Here is a 14,225-nt window from a genome sequence, read left to right as displayed (position 1 = left end):
TTCGGCCTCATCATTGAGCAAGTAACGCCTGGCAGTATCTTCCACAAGTTTCTGGTCTTGGGATCTGGTTGCCATCACAGTGAGAACGCGTGCTTTCATGCTTACAATATTGTCCGTGGAGGCCATGATGTCGGTGGGATGACAATGAGCATCAAACACCCCGATGTCCCATATAATGTCATCTTTCTCAGTAACGCCAGCCATGGTGAAACTTGGTGGTGACCAAGAAAGATCGGAACTCAGAAATGCACCTTAATAGAAGGATAGCATATGACGAAAATGTGTGTGTAGATAGGAGAAATGCTGCTGTGGTTTCCGTTGATGTTATGGGACTGTAGTCCACGTCATTTAAACCGATTCTCGCCCTGGCTCATTGGATTCCTTGGTGAAATCAATTGAACACCTTGAAGGTGGAAGGCACTCTCGTTACAACTCTAAAGCATGTTTAAAGCTACGCATGGAACACTCGAACAAGTAATGGCTACTGAAATTTAAGGCAATGCGCTTGTTCCATTATCATGTCCTCACTGGTAATTATGACCCTGCGGTACCATCATTCATAAAGTGCGTAATTCCCGGTGGGCAAGTCCCTATGTGAAGATGCGATACAATATCTGTTGCTACCATAAATGAAGCTCAACGCCAACATGCGCAGAAGTATATTACACCACAAACTCAGCATTCAATGCCGGAGTTGTTAGTTCGACACAACGTAGGTCTTGATCAAGACCCCACGACGAGATAGACTCGTCCTGACTCTCGTAGCCAGTATCATCGCTGAGGATGCTGGATCGTCTTGAGAACTTCATGGCTCTTGCAACGTCCAAAATGTCAGCGACGCGTGTGAAATCGTGAAGTAGGTGTCGAACCTCTTCTCCACCATTTGCATTTGATATTTCTATGCTCGACAAGCGTCGGATAAGATGCTTAGCCGCGGCTTGGGTCATGAGGTTCGTAGATGTGGCATCGATATTCTTAGAGGAGAAAAAGGCAAGAGCTTTCTGAGCATTGCCCTCACAATCGAGAATCTGAAGAGTTTTAGCACAATGCAGGCAATTGATTATATCGGCTCTTGCCGATAATGGAGTGGAGGAATCGATGAAATACGGTGGTCGGCTTTGCATTGTGGTTTTGGTATCAGAAGGTAGAGCGGTGTCCATTGCCTTGGAAGCTCGCACCAAAAAAGCATTCCGATTCGCCGTACTGAAGACCGAGCTTGCGGCTAGAGCTCGGGTTTCAGCTGTAGAGCCCACGGGAGCAATTTTCAATGCGTAGTTGAGATGCTCTTGAGCAAGTTCAGGAGAATCAGGGGACTGCAGGGTCGATTCTAGAGCCTGAGTCAAAGCCTGGGTTGACCTCCAGGCGGCAACTGCATCAAGCGGTGATCTTACTGCATGATCATCAACAACAACATCCAGAAGCTCATTGGAGGAATGCTCCTGTGTTGGTAGATCGTACATGAGGTTGTACGCCCTTTGGCAGACCGTATCAAGGAAGACATCATCACAAGGCAGATTGAGCATTTCCGTCAGATAACGCGGGAGTCGGTCTGAATGTTGGAGTGGTAGCTTGTCGTGCGAGGCCTTGGCTCGCCGCCATTGCCTGTTTGCAAAGTATTGCCCAACACGGTTAGCGAGCCTGGATGTCGCTGTTCCGAGTGAGCCCACGTTCCACAATAAAACTCGACAGTGGAGAGCTTTCAACATTAGCCTCAGGGGTGTGTAAGGCAATGTCCCGGATCCGAAAATGGTTAACACGACCCTACTCCGACTGACTTCAACATCTCCGCCAGCTAATTGAGCATCGATCGCGATATCCCAGGCTTTGATCCGAGCCACGTCATCTTCGACGGTCCGTTTAGTAAGCCAGGCATAGGCCCGAGGACCGAAGATGTAACCAAAGGTGTACTTGAACCACTCGGAAGTGATGGCTAACCACTCCGGAAAGAAGCTATGGTGAGGGAGGTGAAGAGCTTGCATGCTCGTGCTCCATGCCCTCCTTCGTACTTCGATGGGTGAGGCTGGGGCCGGTGCTTGGTTTGCGGATGTGCCGAGTTCTTCCAGGTCGTCCTTGGGTGTTGGTTTTGAGTTGAATAGGTATGAGAAAATGAGGAAGGCCAGAACCGTCAAAGCGAAAAATCCTTTGACGAGGGGAATGATGCCTCCAGTTCGACAGAATTGGCTAAAAGCCGCGAGATAAATTCTGGGAGATCGTAGAAACTGCCACCCGTCGAGGAGCTCCAGTGGAATGCCAAAGAGGCCTTTCTCACGAGACTCAGTACCAGTGTCTGATTCCGTAAGACCATCCATAATCATAAGTCCGGCAAGTGAGCCCAGCATGATCCTTGTGGGCCATTTGCCCTTGAATCTGGTCCGTTCATTAGCTGTTTGATAGATATGGCCATAATGTTCCTCAGGCTGGCTCTGTCTCATTTTTCGCCAGATGTCGGGGACTGGAATGAGACCCTGTGCTGGAGTTGAGGATGATTGGTCTGTTTTCGAGACATTTTCGGCAGAAATGGGTTCAGAAGACTCCTCTATAATCGTGTTACTTGTGAAGGCAGCCGTTCGCTGGGCGTCTTGTCCGCCCGCAGCAATGACCTTGTCCAAGGTCTCGAGGCGTGCTTTAAGAGCCTTGTTCTCGTCTTCTAATCTTTTGGTGCGGAACTCCAGATGCCGAATATACTCGACTGCTTTGGTCAAGATCGAGGCCTTGTTGAGTTTGTTGCTGGGAGCAAGACCATCAAGATCTTCGTCGTCGCTGTCGACATTGTCCCCGTCTCGTCCTTTAGTCTTCTTTATACTGCGAAGGCTTGGTACACTGTCCCGTAGCTCGGCAATCTTCTCATTCAAGTTTGCTCGGTATCGCTTTTCGATCACATTGTGAGGACGCTTCTTGGCCGCTGGTACGTGGGTGTCTTTTGAGTAATCTGTGGTGGGCACATCGGAGGGCGATAGTTTTCTTTTGAGCATTGGGCGTTCAGTGGGAGAATGTTGATCACGTAGTGTATCGCCACTGAGTCTGATGTCGATACTAGAACGGGACTCTGGAGAAGCCGAACTGTGCCGGGGGGTAAGGATATCAACGGGAGGAGGGGCGGTGAGGAGTTCGTTTTTCACAAAGGGATTGTGACCATCGCCATTGGTGGTGGAAGAAGGAGATATGGGAAGTTGGAAGAGAGTGCCAGGATCGACAAAGTCTTTGTTAGGCGCAGTATGGTTGTCTGTGGTGTTGTTGACCGAGCCATTCCAGTCAAGCCATTTATCAAACTCACGGCCGACGCCATCGAAATTGAGGGGAGCGTCCATGGTCAGGGGAAGTTGGTGATTTCTATATCAGACGCGTTCCAGAGTGGCAGTAGGCGAAAGCATGGCTCACAAGCTATCGGAGAAGTATAGTGGGCTTTGAGGAGGCCGATATCTAGTGGTTGTGGGAGAGTCATATAACCGTGTACAGGGACGGTGTGTAGTGCAGTGCGTCGTGACAGCTTGAAGAAGGCAAGATTGGAGTTGCATGCATGGGTCGATTATCTTGGAGGAATAGGGATGGAGTTAGGCGATGCTCATGGTCCCTGGCTAAGCCCAAGGTGGTGCTTGGTGCAATACTAAGTGAATTTAGGTGCCCATTAACTGATTGCGTCTCCGTCCTCCGTACTCGTTCAGAGCCTCTCGACCCTGTAAAAATCCAACGGTACTCTCGGAGCATCAGCCTAAGCCATTGCTGGCATCGTCTATCTTGTTACTCGCTCTGGCATCATCACCCTTACCCGGCACAACCTCTTCCGACTGCTCAGCCACAACACCTACGAACCGAATTCTGCGGATTGGAATGCTCCCGCCGAATGGAATATTCTTCCAGCATCAGGCTGCCGTGATTTTTTCTACTTTCACTCTTCGCGATACGTGCTGTCTTGAAATGTTGAAGATCTTACTGAGATTTCCTGCAAGCGAGGTGTATGTACCTGAATTTTTCCATCTGCGCCTCGAGTAATACGCGATCCGCGTCCATTCCCGGCCACTATGCGTCCGCTTTACCAGGCTGATGTCCATGTTTAGAGATGATATCGTGATTCTGCGCATTCTTCGTTCTCTAGGCCACTTCAGGTAATCCCGAGTAACTCTTGAAAAGCCTGAGGACTTCCTGATGACGCGATTCTACCATTTGTGATGGAAGTCCTCAGGTCGCTGCTCAGGGAAACGGTGAAACTCCGACAATCGTGGCTTTTTAGCGAATACACTCATCTACTGAGGGGCTCTCAAGCGATCGTCACTGTCAGCGCAGTACCATCTTCAACATGCTTACGCTGCGATATGCCAGGTGTCCTGGGTGGCACTTGTGGCTCGAGATCTACTCGTAGTACGCATGGGTGACCGCAAGATACAGACCCAGCCATGTGCGGCTGAACGAACAACAAGGTAGGTCGCTCATTTCATCATTACGGACTGAATCAGCAGCAGGCCTCAATCAAATTGATAATACCCTGCCGTGGTTGAGGCAACCGTCAACGGCCACTAGTAATGGAACTCTCGGGGCAATATTATGCTCATGAGGCGACACGCAAGTGGGAAGTGGTGTACTTCCAATGGAACCCTCGTGCACTCCCTCTATTCCGATCTCAGCCTCAATTACGATCTTCACGAGACTCACCTGACCATAGCGATGAGTTACTATAGCAGTCCCACTAGTCATGAGTCCATGACCGCAATCAAGAATACAGCAGACACGCAACCACTCGCCGGATGATTCATCCGGATGAGGGGCATTCCAGACTTCGTGCCTAAGCCTCGGTGGTGGCAGTGTTCGCTGTCGATCATCTATGGATGGCGGCCCAAAATTCAGGGAAACCATGGATGTTTTCTAATTTGTGCGATTTGTTGGCTGCGCCAGCTGACCTAAAAAATACTCGTCCCTGCAAACGACTAAAGCGAGCATGAACATGGATTCAAAGGATAGTCGATTGTATCACTATTCATTTCGAGGAGTATGGCTTGGGGGTCGATGATGTGTTCGTACATAGGTACGGCAGCGGTACTACTTCTTCAACTCCATCCTAGGTTTTCGGACTCTTTGATCGCCGCTTACGGCAGCGTCGGAATTGCAGTAACATTGCGAACAGAGAATTGGTAATCGAGTTGCGAAGTAGTGAAAGGGGCAATACTACAGATAGGGCGATGTGTATGACGTCCTCAGTATGCATATATTAAACTTCAACCCGCACGGGATTCATAAACTTCCCACTACCTGGTACCTACACGTACACAAAAAACGTTTCTTGCTGACGATGGAGGCACATTGGTCGTGCGCAACCGAAACACAAAAACTATGAATATTACTGCCATGTCATTTTCTAGGTTATCCAAGATATCTGGCCTTCAAGTCGCCTTTCGATGATATTCAATTATGATCTACTAGCAATCTAGCACTCGTGTATACCCGTCGTAACTTCATATCCCCTCCATTCGGATTGGCTACCTTCATGGACCCTCCATGAAGACCTCGTGGGAGGAAAATTTGTCCTTAGTGAGCCTTGGCCATGTCCCTGCTTGGTGGCTCCCAGAAGTGGAGATCACAATTCCACTGACGGGTTTCTAGGTTCCCGAGCATTCTCTGGAGGATTAGATAGTGGTGAGATGAAAGATCCCGGGTCGAGGATAAGACCAGTCGCGATAAGGCAGATCAAAGATTTGCCCCAAGACATGAGTGCCTGTTGTCAATGACCTACAATGATTGTTCCTCAAGCAAGTAGTTGTGAGTTGTCGCTATGTAACAGACGGTCAATTGCCAGCACTACTGGACAATCAAGCCTGGACGGTGTGTGCTGGGTCAGTTCGAGTAGGAAGACTCTCGCCATCCTACAGGCATAACCTCCACATTCCCTTGCAAGCTGCCGATATCCGTGCTAGTTTTATTCGTACGGCCCTAGAAAGAGGGGCCGGCATCTCCCACAATTCTAAGCGAGGTGACTGGAGAGGAGGAAGAACAGTATCAATCCCTGATCCTCTGGTGCGGATTTTTCTCTCAATTTCGTTCTCCTTTTCTCAATCATATATACATGTGCTGGCTATAAAGTTTGGATCTCCCTTCAGCAATTTTAGCTGGAGCGATCTGTGGTGTTGACGGGTAGACCATTCTAAGATTCCGAGCAGATCTCTCCAGATTCCACGAAAGTAAGGAGTATCTCGTATCACCGATGGACCTCGGAGAGAAATTGTTGGCTTGTTGGTCGACCTTGGTGTCCACATGGCGGATGTGGCGCCATCGCCCCGTGCTGCTGGCGTTCTGAGAACTGCTCAGATCAACGCTTACCGTCATTGTGCTGCTGGTGGTTCTTTGCCTCAGTTGGTGTCGCGACGTCTGACATCCCCAGACAGACGAGTCGAGACTTGAGACTGTGCGTTGATATCGTCATTCTCACAATTTGACAAGTTGACAAGTCTCAACTGCCTCTTTCATGCTAGAGGAGTACTCGCCTGAGTCGCCTCTCGTTCACTTTGATGACCGTCAGACTGCAAAACCCGTCCATGACCACTTCCCGTCTCGGCCTTGGGACTCGAGAAAAAAGTGTTTAAGCCACCTGCACCTGGACCGGAAAAGTGAATTCCCCATTGTTGTTTGGGCCTGCGTCACGACATGGCATTTCCAGCCTTTCAAATTGCACGCCGACGACCCGAGAACTTCCTCGGATTTACGAGTAGATGTCTCCTTGACTAGAGCGGATGATGCATATCATCATCTCTCTTGGTCCCGTGCGGCTACAGTCTGGTCCCAGTACCAAGAAGCGCCCCATCGTCTAACAGTACTAACGATCTAGGTTGGATGTGCCGTCTCACCCAAAGTCGATCAACAGCATCGACAAGAGAGCCATCCTGGTCCTTCAGACCTCCCTGCATTTAAAACTCTCACATCCCTTCAGAATATTTCCATTCCACCACGATCCACATATATGTGCTTGTGCGTTTGGTTGGAATCTCTGTTCGCGTTTCAGTATTGAATTTGCTGACCATTAACGGGGAGTCTGGCTTTGCTGATCCTTCCATCGTTTTCCACTTCTAATCCCCCTCAGGCTGCCGATCACCTGGCCCCCCAAGTTGTACGGATACCAACAATTAGCCCACAAGCACCCACCTAGTTCACACCAAGAAGTTAGCAGTCTGCCAGTCGCCCACTTGTGCGACCAGGTACCTTGCCAAAGCCACTATCGCCATCTATTGCTATTTGTGTCTGGTCCATTTAAACCAGGATAGTGGTCCTAAGGCCTCGCCTAGAGCGCGGTACTGATAGTGGTGCTCAACCAAGTACCGCTCACCCTTACCCAGGCCATGCTTCGTACATAACATATCCAATCTCACTCTTACTGTTTGGCACACGCTTCACGACAAACATCCTTTCTGCCACAGACAACTATTCGAACACTGTCACCACCCAAGTCGTTTTGATACTGTGTTGAATTACTACACCAAGACTATTCTGCCTACATCATATCGAAAGCTACCCGACCTTAGCATCGCCACTACGCACCTTACACCTAGGTATTTCGAGATTTCGACGCCTGATATGGTCAAAGTCGCTGCATGAACACAACATCAGGACAGCATCCGGAGAAGTCGTCACTACCGTCTTGCAACCCTCCATCTATCGTAAGCAGTGTCTTCTACCAACAGGTTGCCACCACGTTATGCGATCCTCTGAAGCATATACGGGGCGGTATACCCCAACCTCGCCACTCTCTCCAAGGCTACCTACCAGCAATCAACCAATATCACCTCAGCCTTCTCGACCTCGACCAGCACCACATGGCCGGACATCATCACGAAACATGCATATGAACCTACCAAGATTTCATCCCGCCAATTTCAGCCATTTGGACGCTTCAACAGGAGCATCATCTTCTAGTGTTCAAAGCCCTACCATCACTTTGAGCAGGATCCCCCAGCCTCTCCAACTTGAATCTCCCAGATTGATGCGTGAGAAACAGAAAGAATTCTTGGAGAGGGCTCAACTATCATCCAAGATTGCAGCATCATCAATGGGCGTCAAGCCTGGCAACCCGCGTCTTGATCCATTGGGAAGCCCTAAGGGAGCGGTCACGCCACTTGAACTGGATGAGGCTGCGGACTACTTCCAAGTCGCTGGTGCTGGTAAAATCTCTCCGGCAACAAGTCCACAACCGCGGAGCCCCAGGAGTGATCAAACTCCTGACAAGGAAGAATCACTTTTTCAAAAGAAGATCGACATGTATCGCTGATGAGTGAGGACGACTCGAGATTGTCAACATTCATCCATTTCAAGATATTTCTTTGAGCGTGCATCTAATTTGATCATTTCCGGAGTTTTGGTGGGAAGACAGGCTTGCATCTATATCCAGGTCGTCGACTTCCAGGAACAGTCGACTCCAGCCCTCCGTTATTGCATACAACCTGGCGTTCTTTTGTTATCACCAGCACTTACGACTTTCGTTTGTTATAAAATGTAGAGGGTTGTGCCAGCGCCAACCCTCGAAACAGAGGACCTTCATAAGGAATCTTGATTCCCACTTATCCATGTATCCATCAGGCCGTTTGACAAGGTGATGGTCAATCTGGTGTATCTACCGCCAGTGCTCAACCAGAGCATTTTCTTGAGTCTGGAAAAGTTCATATGATATGGGAAATTTAATCACATCATCTTCATCACAAAATTCATATCACATCCATCATCGCGTGCTTGATGCTCGCTAGAACAGCCTTGTAGGCGTAGAAATATGGTGTGGCTTGTTAGCAAAAAGTGCTGCCAGGGCGGTGCCTGCGCTTATGTCTCTGTGATCCGGAGTCGTAAGCGTCGTATGTTGAATTATTTTTAGGGTTGCACTTGCCATTCTACAGTGGTCGTAAAGTGCAATGTGCAAGGACCCCGTTCTCCTGCCTCAGGTTTCCACTTTGACTGGAGCTGCATGTCTGTGACAATTCATGGTGAGGAAATCCTCCTTTAACGGCGACAGCATCAACGGTGAATTCCAGTTTCATTCTTCACTTCTTCTCTGTCTCTTGTGCAACCCCCAAAAGCACCTCACCTCAGTCACCCTTCTGCCTCGGTCCTCTGGTGTCCATAACATCATGCTGCGACATCTGAATCGTCCAAGGTGACACGCAGGCTTTCTTCATGTCCTTGAACTTGTGTACTCTACACTAGGACTCTGCATTATTTTTGACAACGAAATGGCATATTTCGACATGCGCCAGTCGCGGTCCACTAGCCGGACTCAAATCCTGGCCATCCTTCTCTTCGTCGTCTTCATTTACTTCATCTATGAGATCAATTCCTCCCCCTCAGCCTCATCCGATCTGCGTCAACGTAAATCTGACGCTGCTGCCGACAACCCTCTCAGCCCTCCCACCTCAGCCTTTCGCAAACAGCAGAATGCTCTTGGCTCACACGGCGTTCGAAGACCACCTCCTGTTGTCCATTATCAGCTCAACAACCTCACAGCCACCGTGTTCCCCGAGAAGAACAATGAGAAGGTCCTCATTCTGACACCTCTCGCACGTTTCTATCCTGAGTACTGGAACAACCTTCTCGCCCTAACCTATCCCCATGAACACATAAGCCTTGGATTTGTCACACCCAAGAACAAGGAGGGCAATGCAGCCACAGCAGCCTTGCAAGAAGCCATCAAGATCACTCAGTCTGGGCCGGAAGAACAACGTTTTCAGTCAATAACCATCCTGAGGCAAGACTTCGACCCTCCGCTTATATCTCAAGAAGAAAAAGAACGTCATGCAATGGCAAATCAGAAAGCTCGACGGTCGACCATGGCACTGGCTCGTAACAGCCTTGTCTTTACCACCATAGGACCACACACATCGTGGGTACTATGGTTAGATGGAGACATCATCGAGACTCCTCCAACCTTGATCCAAGACCTGGCAAGTCACGACAAGGACATCATTGTTCCAAACTGTTTCCAGCGATATATCAATGATAATGGAAAATCTGACATACGACCTTACGATTTCAATTCCTGGCGGGACAGCAGCGCTGCCCAAGAACTTGCTGCCACTATGGGTCCTGATGAGATACTGCTTGAGGGCTATGCCGAGATGCCAACGTATAGATTGCTGATGGCAAAGATAGCCAAATTTGCTGGAGATGCAGATTATGACCCGAAGCGTATCATGCCACTGGACGGAGTGGGTGGAACGGCACTCATGGTCAAGGCGCATGTGCATAGAGATGGTGCCATGTTTCCACCATTTCCTTTCTATCATCTGATTGAAACAGAGGGTTTCGCTAAGATGGCCCGAAGACTGAATTATGAGTCCTTCGGGCTTCCTGACTATCTTGTTCGTTCTTCTCCTCACAAAAATGAGAGAATTCTTGCTAACGCGGTCGGATAGGTGTATCATTATAACGAATAGAAAACGTCCGACGTCCCTTGTACAGTACATGAGGACTCATCGTTCGACCAGCATCCGCCTCAGGACAACGATCAACGGCGTCTTCGCCTTTTTGTCAAAATCTTTGAGTATCAGGTCCCTTCAAGCAAATCCGGACTGAAATTTCGATTACTATCTTCACAATGGTCGGTCGCCATTTCTAGTCAAATGGTTGCTCGGAGACCATTGAGTTATGGACTGAGGGAACCCACAAGATTCCAGACCATCCTATTGCAGGGTGTGGCTCTGAAATCATACACCAGTGTATCTAAGCTGGAATGTGATTATTCTCTCGGTCAGAATGTATTTCTAGTGGACTTTTGGCCCAAAGCATGCCATTGCGAAGAAGATGATGTGGGCCATCTGTCGGTGGTTTGCGTCTAGCAAATTGAGTGTTAGAGTATGTGGTGAAAAACGCCAGCTAGGAACGACCGTTCCAGCCACGCAAGTGTATTGGCACTGGACTTCTGGGTTTGTTGCACGATGGTCAGTAGTCAGAGCAGCGTTTGGCTCTCGCGCTGGGTGTCCTACATGCAACCCTTTCTCAAATCGAAACTCAATCAGTGGCATCCGTATTTTGATGCTTGCTTGGAATCAAAAATCCACATTCAAAGTCGCTGGTTGCCTTCTCAATTGGACAGTGTGATCATGATGATCACCGGGGTTTCTATTTCCCCGTGCTCTGCACTTCCCACACAAGTGAATTCATTCACAGCTGAGGCAAATACTCCATTGCCATCTCCATATCAACATCCATTCCACCGTAATTGTGCCCATCCCTGTTCTCTCCTGGTTCATCGTAGCCATCCTCATCGGCCATCCCCTCATCATCATCACTACCGTTCAAATCCCCCCCTCCAACTTCCTCTCCGTCCCGAGGACCGTAACCCGCCGCCGGAACAGAGGCAGGAGACCCGAAGTCCGCAATATCCAAGTCGCCGAGGCCTCTAACCAACGCAGCGCTAGACGAAGGATGCGGAGGTCCAGGGTTCTCAGCCTCAGCCTTAGCCTTAGCCTTGCCCTTCTCCTGCTTATTCGCATATTCGTCCCCATTGCCTCCCTCCTCCTGCTCTTCCTCCTCCGCCGCCTCCGCCGCAAAATACTCCTCCCGCCTCCTCTCGCGCTTCCACGCCTCAATAAGATCCTCCGTGCGTGCCACCGCCCTCAACAGCGCCGCGAGACTCAGGCACGCTGTGTGCGCGGCTTCGTCGTGGAATACTCTGACGGCGTCGACACCGGTAGCGGATTTCTCTATTCCCCCACGATGGTTTAAGTCCTGTACCCGTCGATACCGCGGATATCCCGCGCCCGGTCGCAGGATAGGTGTGTGGTGTTTCGCCTCCTCGGCGGGCGCGATGGCGCGCACGGGGCTCAGCGATGCTTGTACGCGTTCGATGCGCTTCGCGAGCAAGGTTTCGCGCTGCTGGGCTGCGGCGACGTGCTCGGCGCGGGTCTTCTCGGCTGTTGCGAGGAGTGGGAGTGGGAAGAGGTTCAGGATCGTCTGATCGATGGTGTTGGGTTCTTGGTTTTGAGTTTGGGTTTGAGATTGAGGCTGATTTTGACCGTGTGAATGAGATTGGGATTGGGAGTGGGAGTGCTGTTCTCCAGCGCTGGGGTTCAGCCACATGCGCTGGTACCAGTCGAGATACTGGTCGAGCTGGGTGTCGGTCATGCTCAGCGCGTCAGCATCTGTGAGGGACATTTCTCTGCCGGGTTTCATCGAGTCGAGAGAGTTTTCCATTTCCGTCTCCATCTCCGTCTTCGCAGCCAGCCAGACTTCCCAGTCCATGCGTAGTGTGGCGAGGTCGTTTGGGGATTCTGGGTGGCGTGTGACTGTTGCGCTATCGAATGGGTGGAGCAGTTTCGTCGCCACGACGATCAGCGACATTATCTGTGCTTCTGGATAGCTCGTTGCGTGGCGGCGGTGGGGAATGCGGCGTGATATTGATTTTGCCTTCCCTGCTGCTGTGGCAGGTTGCTCCAAATGCGCGAACTCATACTTCGTGATCCTATTGAGACGCAACGCGAGACTATACACTTCGATTGGCAGGGCGAGGGAGCGCGTGTACGAGATGAAGAACGGGAAATGGTTCAGCGGTGGCGTGACCATGCCGAAGAACAGATCGAACATCTGCGCACGTCGGTATACGGCGAGCTGCAGGTCGTCGGGCCCAGGTAGACGAGTCGGTGTGTCGAGTGCCGCGTGGTACTCACTTGGCAACTTGTCTTTCATGCCTTGTGGGATGAATCTGATTGCACGGATGTAGACGATGGTTTCTGCTTGAATCCAGCTGATGTTCATGGTCAGTTTTGAGGCCTGTAGATGATGAGATCTTGATGGTATCTAGACTCACCTGAGCAGCGTCGCCAGCTCAATGGGACATCGTAGTAGAATCATAGCGAGATAGTTCAGCACGACCGTGTCAATCAGGCCAGGTCCTTTCTTCACGGCATCATTTGTTCCATCACTGCGATGACCAGACCCACGATCAGCCGCTTCTGCATCCGTATCTCTGTCGCCGTCGCCGTCGCCGTCCGTGTCTGTTTCGTCACCACCGGACTTCTTGTCCTTGACCTGGCCTTCACTCTCCGACGCGTCTGGACCTGAGGTGGGCGCGTCGTTCTGCAGTCGCGACTCGAGCTTCGTTAACCACAGAGACCAGAGATCTCGGACAACGGTCTTGGTTTTTGTTGTTAGCGTTCATGGCTAAGATGTCGGATGGTTTGGATTCATATACGAACCCAAAGGTCTGCTGGCAGCCCAAGTTGATGGACGAGCGTGTAGCTCTGTTTCCAGAGAATGTACTGCCATGCTTGTAGGTATAGCTGGTATGCTTTGGCGCCTCGAAGGACTGTGTTGGCGAGAGGGGTGCTCAGTCAGCTTAAGAATGAAGAACATCCAGAGTGTGGATTTATCCGGCCATATAAATAAAAGTGATACATTCACTCAGGATTGGGAGATTCAAGAAACCACCTCCAACGATGGATGGCATATCTTCGAAAACAACTCGATAGAGAGGCCCTACTCACTTTTCGAGATTTTCTGCTTGACTTTCTTCTCCTTCTTCCTCACTACCTTGCCTTTTCGGACAAAGTCCTGGTCGTCTTCAGCGGTGACAGGTCCACGGCCTTGATCGTGTCCGTTGGCGCAGTATGTGCGGCCGTCATCGTCGACTGCGAAATCCGTCGAGCCACATATTTCACAGCCGTCATCTTCCGCCATGAGTTGTCGTCAGGAAGCGATTTCTCATGTTGATGTTTGGAGATGGTGGAATTATGGGCTGGATATCAGGTTGTCGCCGTGGTAAATTAAAAGGACGCGGGATAACTTCACTGCACTAGCGATGGAACAGTCCCCCGGTCTCGTCAAGTATCATATTGTCAAAGTTGACGAAGAGCATCGAAATACTTGAAGTAACAGGCTGTGTCAGGATCAACCAATCACAATCAAATCAATTACGATAGGTGAGCTTGTGTCTCTTGTCTACAGGGTAACTTGGTCCCCAACCATGGTCATATGAACTAACTAGGGGTCAATTGCTTTGATTTCGTCTACCATACTTCAAAATGCTAGGCTACCCATTTGCAACCAGTTGTCTGAAACATGCTTTTTGGGAGCAAGTCGGAAAATTCATGGCCTATCCAGCTCGACGAAAGGGTCCGACCAGTAATCCCGATGACTAGATAATCTGGAGTGCACATTGTCCCGACACCAAGACGCTCATCCTTGACATTGTATTGCTCGTGAAATCCGTGAACACATCAGGCACGTAGAGGCGGCCATTGAGATGCTGCTTGTTTTGAGAATCGCGT

At 50.1% G+C, this 14,225-nt stretch overlaps 4 protein-coding genes across 4 annotated transcripts; 2 read left to right on the top strand and 2 right to left on the bottom strand.

Moving 5' to 3' along the window:
• Window positions 1–662: 662 nt before the first annotated feature.
• On the bottom strand, window positions 663–3,308 carry LTR84_008684 (uncharacterized protein; the record flags this gene model as incomplete). The annotated part of the gene is made up of 1 exon (XM_064852229.1): window positions 663–3,308. The coding sequence occupies one exon, from the start codon at window positions 3,306–3,308 to the stop codon at window positions 663–665; it is 2,646 nt and encodes an 881-aa protein (XP_064701503.1).
• A 4,508-nt stretch (window positions 3,309–7,816) lies between these two features.
• LTR84_008683 (uncharacterized protein) lies at window positions 7,817–8,245 on the top strand (the record flags this gene model as incomplete). The annotated part of the gene is made up of 1 exon (XM_064852228.1): window positions 7,817–8,245. One exon carries the CDS (start codon window positions 7,817–7,819, stop codon window positions 8,243–8,245), a length of 429 nt encoding a protein of 142 aa, XP_064701502.1.
• A 949-nt stretch (window positions 8,246–9,194) lies between these two features.
• Window positions 9,195–10,373, top strand: LTR84_008682 (uncharacterized protein; the record flags this gene model as incomplete). The annotated part of the gene is made up of 1 exon (XM_064852227.1): window positions 9,195–10,373. The coding sequence occupies one exon, from the start codon at window positions 9,195–9,197 to the stop codon at window positions 10,371–10,373; it is 1,179 nt and encodes a 392-aa protein (XP_064701501.1).
• A 748-nt stretch (window positions 10,374–11,121) lies between these two features.
• Window positions 11,122–13,635, bottom strand: LTR84_008681 (uncharacterized protein; the record flags this gene model as incomplete). The annotated part of the gene is made up of 4 exons (XM_064852226.1): window positions 11,122–12,703; window positions 12,767–13,092; window positions 13,155–13,264; window positions 13,443–13,635. 4 exons carry the CDS (start codon window positions 13,633–13,635, stop codon window positions 11,122–11,124), a joined length of 2,211 nt encoding a protein of 736 aa, XP_064701500.1.
• Between the last annotated feature and the right edge of the window lie 590 nt (window positions 13,636–14,225).

This window comes from Exophiala bonariae (assembly GCF_035927105.1).
Source record: "Exophiala bonariae strain CCFEE 5792 chromosome Unknown scaffold_33, whole genome shotgun sequence".
Lineage (NCBI taxonomy): Eukaryota > Fungi > Ascomycota > Eurotiomycetes > Chaetothyriales > Herpotrichiellaceae > Exophiala > Exophiala bonariae.
This window is presented reverse-complemented; position numbering and strand designations above follow the sequence as displayed.